The 14458-nt window shown below is 43.3% G+C and overlaps 2 protein-coding genes across 2 annotated transcripts; one reads left to right on the forward strand and one right to left on the reverse strand.

Annotated features, from left to right (window-relative positions):
• Positions 1–2697: 2697 nt before the first annotated feature.
• Positions 2698–3176, reverse strand: LOC112677082 (60S ribosomal protein L23a-like). Its single transcript, XM_035721178.2, has one exon. It carries the CDS (start codon positions 3166–3168, stop codon positions 2698–2700), a length of 471 nt encoding a protein of 156 aa, XP_035577071.1. The 5' UTR covers positions 3169–3176.
• Positions 3177–5709: 2533 nt separating this feature from the next.
• Positions 5710–6654, forward strand: LOC112677118 (olfactory receptor 1L8-like). The gene has a single exon (XM_025474984.1). It carries the CDS (start codon positions 5710–5712, stop codon positions 6652–6654), a length of 945 nt encoding a protein of 314 aa, XP_025330769.1.
• Positions 6655–14458: the final 7804 nt, after the last annotated feature.

The raw sequence follows: 14458 nt of genomic DNA on the forward strand, positions 1-14458 counted from the left end.
GACATTGAATTGTAATCCAGATTTTGTAACTCTGTGGGAGAGAGGACTGTTTCTGATTCTTTCTTTTGAGGTGAGGTTTTCCTTCTAGTCATTTTGCTCAGTGCAGAGTGGCCAAAAAGAAGTTGTATTGGGAAAAGGAGAAAAAGAGAGAGAGAAGGAAAGAAAAGAGAAAAAGAAAAAAGAAAAAAGGAAGAAAAAAAGGAAAAAAGAGAAGAAAAAGAGAAAGAAAAAGAAAGAAAGGGGAAAAAAGGGTAGGGGAAGGAATCAGAAATCAAAAAGAAAAAAAAAAACCACGGGGGAGTATCTTCTGCTTCTGTATACTTTAAGTCCCTTGACTTCCCCTGGAACTTGTCCGTCTAGTTGGTCTTCTGGGGGAGGGGCCTGTTGTGCTGATTTTCAGGTGTGAGCACTTGGGGGAGCTGCTCTGCCCCTGCCTGGTGCAGGGCTCAGTGGGGGTTGTTTACCCCGTGAGGCCCCAGGAGGAACAACCGCAGTGGCGGCGGCAGCTCTGGAGCCCTGGAGTCAGCTCCCGCAGTAGCTCCAGAGCTCTCCATCTGCAGGGCCTGGAGGCTCCTGGACGGGGCCGCTGATCTGCTCAGTTGGGGCAGGAGCGTCCTCGCTGTCCTGGGCCCTCCCGGCCTCTGCCTCCCCCGGGGGAGGCCGGATCCTGGGCTGTGTCCCGGCGCCCTGTGCTCCCGAGCCTGCGCTGTTGGATTCGCGCTCCCGGGCCGCAGCCCCCTCTGCGGAGCCGCCGTCCGAGACCCTCCGAGCTGCTCCTGGAACCGCGCAGCCCCCTCCACACGGAGCCTCTTCCTGTGCCCGAGCCCCCCGAGCTGCTCCCGCCCCGCAGCCCCCTCCGCAGAGCCGCCCCCGGAGCCCCCCGAGCTGCTCCCGCCCCGCAGCCCCCTCCGCGGAGCCGCCCCGAGCCCTGGGGACATCTGGGATCTTTCCACATTTTGGTAATTGGGGACATTGCTGCTATAAATACTGGGGTGCATATGCCCCTTCATATCACCATATTTGTGTCTTTAAATATCTAGTAGTGCAATTGTTGGGTTGTAGGGTAGTTGAACTTTTAACTTTGTGAGGAACCTCTATAGTGTAAATTATTAAAAGCAACTAACTTACTGGCAAGGCCACAATGCTCTAAATATCTTCTTTCCTTATCACTAACCTTCAAAGAATTTTCTGAGCCTAACTGTGAAACACCAACACTATTTTTCCAAAGCCCCTTTACTAAACATGACAACAATCACTGCCATACCCTGTGCTTTAAGTATACGTAAACTAACATTAAGCTAATCCCATATAGAAAAAAAGCTAGTCTAGATGCCTGCCAAGATACTGGAACACAGCACACACCACTGATCTACCCTCACTGAATCCCTTGAAAACTGCAACCTCCCCAGTTCTAGAATACACCAAGGTCCACACCTGTTTCCCCAAACATAAAAATATTCACCAACATAATATTTGTTCACCCTTGATAACCCAGAGTTGGGAATACTTACACACCTTTGAGATATTGTGCTGAGGTTATGAAGTTTTAGGATGAGTACCATAATCAAAACAGGAAGCCTCAGGGCTCCCCTATCCCCTGGGGTCAGCCCTACTATGTGTCATCCCCAGTCGGCTTGCTCTGCTTAGAGCAATCACAGGACCAGCTCCCTTGAGAAGTCATCACACCACAACTCCTTCAACCTAACAAGGGCCCCCGAGGCCAGCAAACCAGAGCTCAGACTCAGGAGACACTGCCTGGGCTTTCACAATCAGGAGGGTCCTTGTCCCCTGAGTCAGGGCATCTTTGATGGGGAGCTGAGAAAGCAGCAGCATGCTAGGAACCAGACATTAGAGGTTGGAGGCCAGGGAGGGGAAACATGCTATCCCTTTAAAGTAGCATATCAGCTTCCTGCCTTTCCTATTCATCTCCTTGTTCATCAACCAAGATTGTCATGGGAGAAACGTGAGGCGGCTGTGCTTGGCTGAGAGGAAGATTGGCAGCCGAGTAGCAAATGTGCGCAGATCAGCTTCTGGAGACGTGGGGAAGGTAAAAGGAGCATCTGGATCTGGAGGTGAGCTTCAGTAAGTTGGTCACCTGCTTGACATTGGTCAAGCTTGTGCTTGACCAAAGTCACTTACTCTTTCCTTCCTGAGAGTTTCAGATATTTCATGGATTAGGCAGTCTTGGGGTCCAACTAAAACCTCCACGCAGCTTTTGGTTTTCAGTCCAATCCAATTTGACCTCTAGATAGTCTACACTGTGGGATTTGGTGGAAGCAAAACACCATCAGTTAAAAAGAAAAATTTTTTAAAGATTTATTTATTTATTTTTATTATATATATGTATATATATATATATATATATATATATAGAGAGAGAGAGAGAGAGAGAGAGAGAGAGAGAGAGAGAGGCAAAGACACAAGAGGAGGGAGAAGCAAGCTCCATGCCGGGACCCCGACGTGGGATCCCAGAACTCCAAGATCGTGCCCTGGGCCAAAGGCAGGCGCCAAACCACTGAGTCACCCAGGGATCCCCCAAGAAAATAAATTTTTAAAAAAGAAAACTATTGTTTTCTTCCATCTGCCCCATCCCAGTTTGTGCTCTCTCTCTCTGAAATAAATACATAAATACATAAATAAAATCTTTTTTTATGGTGAAAAAATCTATATTTAGATTTATAGCCAGCTGCATTCAGTTTAGATGATCCCAATTTTGTTGGCAACATCCAAAGCATCGTAGTCAGGAGCCAGTCGAACATATGCTTTCTTCTCTCCATCAGGCCTGATCAAAGTGTTGACCTTGGCCACATCAATGTCATAGAGCTTCTTCACAGCCTGTTTGATCTGGTGCTTATTGGCTTTGACATCCACAATGAACACAAGTGTGTTGTTGTCTTCTATTTTCTTCATGGCTGACTCAGTAGTTAGGGGGAACTTGATGATGGCATAGTGATCAAACTTGTTTCTCCTGGGGACGCTCTTTCGAGAATATTTGGGCTGTCTTCGGAGACGCAGGGTTTTGGGTTGTTGGAATGCAGGTGATGTGAGGATCTTCTTTTTTTTGTGACTGTGCACGCCTTTCAGCACTGCTTTCTTAGCTTTCAAAGCCTTTGCTTTGGCTTCGGCTTTGGGTGGAGCAGGGGCTTCCTTCTTCGCCTTCGGCACCATCTTCGTGAAGGGCCCATAAATAAAATCTTAAAATTCAAACAAACACATGCCTTGTGATCCCTCATCATGGGATTCGTGAAGTGCTTAGCACAAGCTTCACACGTATTAGAATTTTAGTAACATTGGTTATTGTTATTAACTTTAACTACAGGTTTGTTCAAATCACTCAATGCATACACAAATAATCCTTCTGTTAGATCTTGCAAAATCATGAGATTAGTCTGACAACTTGGCAGGGAGGGGTGTATTTTAAGCAGGTGAGTTGACTGATTTTGAGGACAACCACTAATATCAGATAAAGGAAGGTGACACTGAGTCTGATGATGATCAAGTGTTTCTCTTGAGTTGGGGTGCCTAAGTGGCTCAGTCGGTTAAGGGTTTGACTCTTGATTTATCATGATCTCAGGGTTGGGAGATTGCAGTCTGAAGTTGGGCTCCATGATGTGCCAGGAGCCTACATAAGATATTCTCTCTTCCTATCCTTCTTCCCCTTTCTCCTCTCTTTCTCAAAAAAATAAGTTTCTCTTGAGTATTCACATATGTTTGTCTCTCTGCTGAGTGCTTTAGATGCATTTCTCACTAAATCCTCACAATAACAAGGATATTTCTATCCAATATTATACATGGTAAAATTGAGGTTTAAAGATGTTTAGTAATTTGCAATTAAAATGTAAGCATACTTCTATCATTTACTGTCTTAGCAAATTCCAAATATGAAAAACAGTATTATGAAGTGTAACCACTATTATATACATGACATCATTTGTTAATGCAATTACAGCATTTGCTTTATAAATTAATTAATATATTAATATTTCAATGTTCAATAAGTTAATATATTAATATAGAATAAAAATTGTAATGTCTGAAAATTCCAATGTGAAAAGACCATTGAAAAGGTGTGAAAGATTATGGTGCTTCTGAAAAAATTATTTCAAACATTTTGGAGATACACCCATGGCCATTGTAGAGCTTTTTATGGTAATAAGGAATAGATAAATAACCAATGTCTGAAAATACTTGAAAATCTTAAAATAGAAAAAGGAAATCTCTATTAATGAGGTATGGATGAATATGCTGACCATTTAAAAATTAATTTAAAACACTTGGCTTGGGACGCCTGGGTGGCTCAGTGGTTGGGCATCTGCCTTCGGCTCAGGGGTCCGGATAGAGTCCCACATTGGGCTCCTGAAGAGAGACTGCTACTCCCTCTGCCTGTGTCTCTACCTTTTTTTTCTCTGTGTCTCTCATGAATAAATAAAATAAAATAAAATAAAATAAATAAAACACTTGGCTTATATAATATCTCTCACTGAAGAGCTTTTTGTGGTATCAACAAAAAAAAATTAGAGGCCGCTTTGATGTCCATCACTAGGTAACTGGATATGATTGAAAAAAGCATACATATGTACATAAATTCTTTTTTTTTATAAATTTTTTTTAAATTTTTATTTATTTATGATAGTCACACAGAGAGAGAGAGGCAGAGACACAGGCAGAGGGAGAAGCAGGCTCCATGCACCGGGAGCCCGACGTGGGATTCGATCCCGGGTCTCCAGGATCGCGCCCTGGGCCAAAGGCAGGCGCCAAACCGCTGCGCCACCCAGGGATCCCATAAATTCTTAATATATAAAAAATTAATGTTTTCATAGGTATTGTTGCATCCACATGACTGGTGAATTATAAAGCATGAGTTGAATACTCAATAATGGGTACCCATCCTATACAAATGTGATTTAGGACAAAATATTAAAGAAAGAAAAATTAATTTACAGAAAAACAGACATGTGCCCAGACCAGTGATGACAGCATGACATGGGCTAAGGAAGAGGAATCCCTTATCCTGCACCCAAAGGAGAAAGAGCTCACTTTGCTGAAACAAACATTCCCCCTAGATTTTCCCTGTTTATATTTTGGCAAACTTATCCCTCGTCCATCTCTATCCCTTATACACTGTTTTATGTTGTTTGTCAATGATCTGACTCCCCATCTAGGACAGGAGCTACATAATGACTAGGATTTGCCTGTTTTTATTGCTAAATCTCTAGCAAGGGAACAGTGCTTCCATGGAATAGGAACTAATGAACTGGAATCGGTGAGGTCCATCTCTGATAGTTTCTTTAAAAAAAAAAAGATTTTATTTATTTATTCATGATAGACACACAGAGAGAGAGAGGCAGAGACAAAGGCAGAGGGAGAAGCAGGCTCCATGCAGGGAGCCCGACACGGGACTCCAGGATCATGCCCTGGGCCGACGGCAGGCGCTAAACCGCTGAGACACCCAGGGATCCCCCATCTCTGATAGTTTCTAAAGGAAAACTCTTCTTCTGCCCCTCCAACCTTCACTATAAGGCCTTGTGATGCCATGGATTTGGGAAGGGAAGTTGGGAAGCGAAGGCCACATCAAGGACCATGAGATTGACAAGCTGTCCCTGCACAGCAGCTAATTGTGACCAAACAGAGAAAACAAAGACTAACTGGGTTCTGGACTTGGAGTAAGGTAAATAACAAAACTTCATTTATATAACTAGGCCGAAGCCAATGGCAAGGGTCAACCAAACCAGCAGTGTCTCTGAGTTCATTCTCCTGGGACTCTCCTCCCAGCCTGAGGACCAGAAGCCACTCTTTATCCTCTTCCTCACCATGTACCTGATCACCATAATAGGGAATCTACTCATCATCCTGGCCATCCATTCTGATCCCCAGCTCCAGACCCCCATGTATTTCTTCTTGAGTTTCCTGTCCTTCACTGATATTTGCTTTACAACAACTGTTGTCCCTAGGATGCTAATGAGCTTCCTTTCTAAGAAGACCATCTCCTATGCTGGGTGTCTGACACAGATGTATTTCATTTATGCTCTGGGCAACACCGACAGCTGCCTTCTGGCAGTCATGGCCTTTGACCGCTATGTGGCTATCTGTGACCCCTTCCACTACGTCACCACCATGAACCGCCGCTGCTGTGTCCTGCTGGTGGCCTTTTCCTGCTCACTTCCCCACTTCCACTCACTCGTACACACACTGCTACTGAACAGCCTCACTTTCTGTGACTCCAATGTCATCCACCACTTCCTCTGTGACCTCAGTCCCTTGATGAAATTGTCCTGTTCCTCCACATTTGTCAACGAAGTTGTGATAATATCAGAAGGTTCTGTTGTTTTGGTGACTCCATTTCTGTGCATCACTCTCTCTTATGTACGAATTCTCATCGCAGTTCTTAAGATCCCTTCAGCTGCTGGGAAACGCAAAGCCTTCTCCACCTGTGGCTCTCACCTCACGGTGGTCACACTCTTTTATGGAAGCATCTTCTATGTCTATTTACAGCCCCTGTCCACCTACAGTGCCAGGGACCACATAGCAACAATTGTCTACACAGTTCTTTCCTCCATGCTAAACCCTTTTATCTACAGCCTGAGAAACAAAGACCTGAAACAGGGCCTAAGGAAGCTGATGGGCAGGTGGAATTCTCAAGCAACACCCTCTTGACAAACTCACAAGTGAAATCTGCTCCACTGGAATCTGGTCCCTACTAGACCTTGGTGAACAATCGAATGGTTGGAGTTTAGCTTTTTTAACCTAAGTGAGACAAGCCTATTGTGGGCGCTCACATCTATTGATGTCAGCTGACCAATTATCCCTGACTGCTGAAATCATCAAGTTTCTCCTGACTATTCCTCCACTTTTCCACAAAGATTCATCATGTTCTTATCTTCCAAATACTGCTTTAAACTAATCATATGTTGACAATATATCCTGAACAAATTGCTCTCCATTTATTAAGACTTACCCTCTAAAATCCTTCACATTTCAGTATATTGCTGAAAACAGCGGTTGAATACTTTGACAAACATTTCAGGAGGAAAAGAATGGAAGGAGAGGGGCAAAGTGAGGAAAAGAGTTACATTTTAGCTACTTTTCTTATTATGAGTATTTTTATAATTCCTTAATATTCTCTTTCATAAAACTGTTTCTTGCTTAAAAATTAAGTTTTTGCCTTTTCTCTCATCTTTCTATTCTTGATTGTTTCTCTGTGGCTTTATTTCTTTTAATTGCCTCTTATTTATTTACTATACAATTTAAAAATGGTAATGGCCAGAAAGAACAAGAACCAAGATGATTACATGAAAGTTATCTATTTCACAATGGAGACATTGGAACCTTTCTTTCTCCCATCTATCCCTAAAGCTAGGTGTTTAGAAATATGTGATTTAATATTTTATTCTAGAAACTCCCACTTTTAGGATTCTAACCTATGGAAATACTACCATAAAAATATATTGGATATTGAAATATATTTTTCAGTGATTTCCTGTTTATGACAGGTAAGAATTGGCAACAACCTAAAACCCTATTAATAAAGATGGGGAAATTATGTGTAAGAATACGCAGCAACTTGAAAGAATCAAATGGATGTCTATTCTTCGAAAGCCATTAGGTAAAAAACTCAAGATATGTAACAAGTATGAAAGTATGAATTCATTATGTTTTTAAAGATTACATAAATATATATGTGGGTATAGACAATGCAGTAAGAATGTAATGCAGTAGGGGACAGAGACGGAGAGGATTTCCAATTAACATACATTTATAATCTCTTATTTGTTTAAATAAATATGTATAGTATATGGAATGTAAGCCCATTAATAAATCAGATGACTAATATAATGGTGAGAGAATTTCTTTGTAAAGTCCAAAGAGGAGAAACTTTCTATTTGCATGCATATCTGAAACACGTCATTATTTGGCTCTTTCACTTGAATGATAATTTTATAGTATATAGCATTCTAGGTGCCAAAACTTGTGAAAGTTTAAAGATATACTGGCATTGTCCTACTGCATCAAGTGTTTTCAGTGAGAAACAAGAGGTCAATGTAATTTGTGTTCCTTTGTGACCTCCTCCCCAACCACAGTCTATAGATACCCTGCACCGAACTTGGCCAGGTTGCCACTGTGTAGGTTATAGGAGAGAGAACGCTGATTCTACCCACTTTACTCCAGGCCTGAGCACAGGAACCTGGTCATTGTCCTTGCACATTGACAGGCCCATTTTAAAATTTAAATGAAGATGAAAATGCCCTAAAATAGCCAAGACAATCTTAAAGAAAAATCACTAAGTTGGAGAAAATACATTACCAAATTTTAAGACTTCAAAAGCTAAAAAATTAATATAGCATAATATTTTATAAGAATACATTAATAGATCAAGGTAACAGAATGGAGAACACAGAAATAAATCCTTAGTTATATAATCAATTGATTTTTGGCAAAGTGTCAATGCAATTTAGTGGAGAAAGGAAGATCCATTCAATAAATTATGCTGGGACAACCAGATATGCACATAAAAAATAATTAACCTTGACTCCTTACTCCACACCATATACAAAAATGAATTCAAAGTGGCTCATAGACTTAAATGTGAGGACTAAAAGTATTAAAAAAATTTTAAACCAAAAATATTATAAAAGTGTATTGACATGAGTAAAGATTTCTTAGTCAAGAAACAAAATGGCTAACCACAAAAGAAAAATTATTGAATGAATTTCACCAAATTAAAAACTTCTGCTCATCAAAAGTCATATTAAGAAGTGAAAATGGAAAAAATATTCACACTACATATATCTGACAAAAGACATACTCAAAATATATAAACCTATACAAATCAAAAAGTGAAAGTATATAATCTAATTTTTATTTTTTATTTTTTAAAGGTTTTATTTATTTATTTGAGAGAGAAAGAGAGAGAGAGAGAATGCAAGCAGAGGGAGAAGCAGACTCTGCACTGAGCAGAGAGCCCTACGTGGGGCTCGATCCCAGGACCCCAGGATCATGACTTGACCCCAAAGCAGACACTTAACTAAGTCACCCAGGCACCCCCAATCTAATTTTTTAAAGTGGACAAAAATTTAAAAATAAATAAAACAAGATATAATCAGAGAAGGAGACAAACTATAATAGACTATTAACCAGAGGAAACAAACTGAGGGTTGCTGGATGGGAGGTGGGGGGGTGGGGTAACAGGGGGATGGCCATTAAGAAGGGCACATAATGTAATGAGCAATGGGTATGTATATAATACAACTGATGACTTACTGAACTCTACCTCTGAAACCAATAATACACTATATGTTAATTAATTGAATTTAAATTTTTAAAAAGTATTCAAAAAATTTGAGCAGACACCTTACAAAATAAGATATTTGAATGGCCAATATTGCATGTGAAAGACACTCAACATCATTAATTATCAGGGAAATGTAAATTAAAGTAACAATGTAATACCACTGAACACTCAATAGAATGACTACAATAATAAGAAAATACAACATTTTTGTAGGATTTAAAGCAACTGAAACTCTCATATATTGATGGTGGGAATATGAAATTCTGTAATTATTTTGGAAAACAGTTTGGCAATTCTTAATAAAATTAAACATACAGCAACCATGTGTCTATAAAAAATCTTGTACAAAATATTCACAGGAGTTTTATACATAATAGAACAAACTAAAAACAGCTCCAACGTTCATCAGCAGGAATTAGATAAACAAATCATCAGTAAAAGGCTATACACTTAGGATTTGCATTATTTTACTGTATATAAACTATACCCCAATCTTTTTTTAAAATTTTATTTATTTATTCATGAGAGAATAAGAGAGAGAGGCAGAGACACAGGCAGAAGGAGAAGCAGGCTCCATGCAGAGATCCTGACACGGGACTCAATCCTGGGTCTCCAGGATCACTCCCTGGGCTGAAGGTGGCGCTAAACCACTGAGCCACCCAGTCTGCCCTATACCTCACTCTTTTTTTTTTTTTTTTTCCTATACCTCACCCTTAAAAGAAGTTGAGTGACCTGGAGATAATGAGCAAACGCTTTGGGACTATCAGTACTGATGTACAGTATAGATTAATACCAGGCAAATGTGTGCTTCATCTGAAATAAGGGACAGTATAAGAATATCTTTGGAAATTTGAGAAGGTGCAGAGGTGAGAATGAGAAGATTAGGGATGATGCTTCCTATCACCTCACAAAAATTATCTCCACCTCCCAAAATGTCTGTGTCTTGTGAATCCAACTGACTTGAGTCTAAGACAACATCTGCATGTCCAGACAGAAGGAGGCGTTGCTGCTCAGAATTCTACTTACAGAGGAGGAGGGGCAAGATGGGGGGAAGAGGAGGGTCCCCAAGTCACCTGTCCCCACCAAATTACCTACATAACCTTCAACTTACCCTGAAAATCTACGAATTCGGCCTGAGATTGAAAGAGGGAACAGCTGGAACGCTACAGTGAGAAGAGTTCGTGCTTCTATCAAGGTCGGAAGATGGGGAAAAAGAACTAAAGAAACAAAAGGCCTCCAAGGGGGAGGGGCCCCGCGAGGAGCCGGGCTGAGGCCGGGGCGAGTGTCCCCAGGACAGGAGAGCCCCGTCCCGGAGACGCAGGAGCTGCACCGACCTTCCCGGGCTGAAAGGGGCTCACGGGGAGGTGGAGCAGGACCCAGGAAGGCGGGGATGCCCTCGGGCTCCCGGGGACACTAACAGACACCTGCGCCCCGGGAGAGTGCGCCAAGCTCCCTAAGGGCTGCAGCGTGCACAGCGGGACCCGGAGCAGCTCCGGCGGCTCGGGCGGGGGCTCCCCGTGGAGGGGGCTGCGGGGCGGGAGCGAATCCAACAGCGCAGGCCCCGGAGCACAGGGCGCCGGGACACAGCCCAGGATCCGGCCTCCCCCGGGACAGGCAGAGGCCAGGAGGGCCCAGGACAGCAAGGAGGCTCCAGCCCAGAGCTGAGCAGATCAGCGGCCCCGCCCCGGAGCCTCCAGGCCCTGCAGACGGAGAGCTCTGGAGCTACTGCGGGAGCTGACTCCAGGGCTGCAGAGCTGGCCCCGCCACTGCGGTTGTTCCTCCTGGGGCCTCACGGGGTAAACAACCCCCACTGAGCCCTGCACCAGGCAAGGGGCAGAGCAGCTCCCCCAAGTGCTAACACCTGAGAATCAGCACAACAGGCCCCTCCCCCAGAAGACCAGCTAGACGGACAAGTTCCAGGGGAAGTCAAGGGACTTAAAGTACACAGAAGCAGAAGATACTCCCCCGTGGTTTTTTTTTTTTTTCTTTTTTGATTTCTGATTGCTTCCCCTACCCTTTTTTCCCCTTTCTTTCTTTTTCTTTCTCTTTTTCTTCTCTTTTTTCCTTTTTTTCTTCCTTTTTTCTTTTTTCTTTTTCTCTTTTCTTTCCTTCTCTCTCTCTTTTTCTCCTTTTCCCAAAACAGCTTGTTTTTGGCCACTCTGCACTGAGCAAAATGACTAGAAGGATAACCTCACCTCAAAAGAAAGAAAGAAACAGTCCTCTCTCCCACAGAGTTACAAAATCTGGATTACAATTCAATGTCAGAAAGCCAATTCAGAAGCACTATTATACAGCTACTGGTGCCTCTAGAAAAAAGCATAAAGGGCTCAACAGACTTTATGACTGCAGAATTTAGATCTAATCAGGCAAAAATTAAAAATCAATTGAATGAGATGCAATCCAAACTAGAAGTCCTAACGATGAGGGTTAACCAGGTGGAAGAATGAGTGAGTGACATAGAAGACAAGTTGATGGCAAAGAGGGAAACTGAGGAAAAAAGAGACAAACAATTAATAGACCATAAAGATAGATTAAGGGAAATAAACGACAGCCTGAGGAAGAAAAACCTACGTTTAATTGGGGTTCCCGAGGACGCCGAAAGAGACAGAGGGCCAGAATATGTATTTGAACAAATCCTAGCTGAAAACTTTCCTAATCTGGGAAGGGAAACAGGCATTCAGATCCAGGAAATAGAGAGATTAACCCCTAAAATCAATAAAAACCGTTCAACACCTCGACATCTAATGGTTAAGCTTGCAAATTCCAAAGATAAAGAGAAGATCCTTAAAGCAGCAAGAGACAAGAAATCCCTGACTTTTATGGGGAGGAGTATTAGGGTAACAGCAGACCTCTCCACAGAGACCTGGCAGGCCAGAAAGGGCTGGCAGGATATATTCAGGGACCTAAATGAGAAGAACATGCAACCAAGAATACTTTATCCGGCAAGGCTCTCATTCAGAATGGAAGGAGAGATAAAGAGCTTCCAAGACAGGCAGGAACTGAAAGAATATGTGACCTCCAAACCAGCTCTGCAAGAAATTTTAAGGGGGACTTTTAAAATTCCTCTTTAAGAAGAAGTTCAGTGCAACAATCCAGAAAAACAAGGACTGAATAGATATCATGATGACACTAAACTCATATCTTTCGACAGTAGCTCTGAACGTGAACGGGCTTAATGACCCCATCAAAAGGCGCAGGGTTTCAGACTGGATAAAAAAGCAGGACCCATATATTTGTTGTCTACAAGAGACTCATTTTCGACAGAAGGACACCTACAACCTGAAAATAAAAGGTTGGAGAACCATTTAACATTCAAATGGTCCTCAAAAGAAAGCAGGGGTATCCATCCTTCTATCAGATAAACTAAAATTTACCCCGAAGACTGTAGTGAGAGATGAAGAGGGACACTATCTCATACTTAAAGGATCTATCCAACAAGAGGACTTAACAATCCTCAATATATATGCCCCGAATGTGGGAGCTGCCAAATATATAAATCAATTAATAACAAAAGTGGGGATCCCTGGGTGGCGCAGCGGTTTGGCACCTGCCTTTGGCCCAGGGCACGATCCTGGAGACCCGGGATCGAATCCCAAATCAGGCTCCCGGTGCATGGAGCCTGCCTCTCCCTCTGCCTATGTCTCTGCCTCTCTCCCTTTCTCTCTCTGTGACTATCATAAATAAATAAAAAATTTTTTTTAAATTAAAAAAAAATAAAAATAAAAAAATTACCAAAGTGAAGAAATACTTAGATAACAATACACTTATACTTGGTGACTTCAATCTAGCTCTTTCTACCCTCGATAGGTCTTCTAAGCACAGCATCTCCAAAGAAACGAGAGCTTTAAATGATACACTGGACCAGATGGATTTCACACATATCTACAGAACTTTACATCCAAACTCAACTGAATACACATTCTTCTCAAGTGCACATGGAACTTTCTCCAGAATAGACCACATACTGGGTCACAAATCTGCAGGGCCTGGAGGCTCCGGGGCGGGGCCGCTGATCTGCTCAGTTGGGGCAGGAGCGTCCTCGCTGTCCTGGGCCCTCCCGGCCTCTGCCTGTCCCGGGGGAGGCCGGATCCTGGGCTGTGTCCCGGCGCCCTGTGCTCTGGGGCCTGCGCTGTTGGATTCGTGCTCCTGCCCCACAGCCCCCTCTGCGGAGCCGCCGCCCGAGACCCTCCGAGCTGCTCCTGGAACCGCGCAGCCCCCTCCACACGGAGCCTCTTCCTGTGCCCGAGCCCCCCGAGCTGCTCCCGCCCCGCAGCCCCCTCCGCGGAGTCGCCCCCGAGCCCCTCCGAGCTGCTCCGGGTCCCGCCGTGCGCGCTGCAGCCCTTAGGGAGCTCGGCGCACTCTCCCGGGGCGCAGGTGTCTGTTAGTGTCCCCGGGAGCCCGAGGGCATCCCCGCCCTCCTGGGTCCTGCTCCACCTCCCCGCGAGCCCCTTTCCGCCCGGGAAGGTTGGTGCAGCTCCTGCTCCTCCGGGACGGGGCTCTCCTGTCCTGGGGACACTCGCCCCGGCCTCAGCCCGGCTCCTCGCGGGGCCCCTCCCCCTTGGAGGCCTTTTGTTTCTTTAGTTCTTTTCCCCCCCGTCTTCCTACCTTGATAGAAGCGCGAACTCTTCTCACTGTAGCATTCCAGCTGCTCACTCTTTAAACCTCAGGCCGAATTCGTAGATTTTCAGGGTAAGTTGAAGGTTATCTAGGTAATTTGGTGGGGATAGGTGATTTGGAGACCCTACTCTTCCGGCATCTTGCCCCTCCTCCCCCAAATACACAATTTCTGACAAGGAGATTCAAAGATAAAGCTTAGCATGACATAACTGAAAATTTGTTTTGATATAGACAGAGAAAAATGAAACCATCTAATCTAATTTAAATTCTCCACCCTACCTTTGGCAGTATCTCTCCCTTTATGTAGTTTATTTTTCATTAAGCATGTAGAACTTTTTGATGATCGATAGATAGATAAATAGATAGATAGATCCTCATTAGAATGCAGATTTCACAAAGACAGGCTTGTCTCTCCCTTTTTTACAGTGGTGTCCCTACTCCCAGAAGAGTATTTTTTACAAAGTTGGTAACCAATAAACAACTATTGTTAAGATTTAATATTAAACTGAATTAATTAAACTCTGTTTCTGAAGGAAAATTATTCCCCAAGTT

The sequence above is a fragment of the Canis lupus genome, chromosome 9 (genome assembly GCF_003254725.2).
Source record: "Canis lupus dingo isolate Sandy chromosome 9, ASM325472v2, whole genome shotgun sequence".
Classification (NCBI taxonomy): Eukaryota; Metazoa; Chordata; class Mammalia; order Carnivora; family Canidae; genus Canis; species Canis lupus.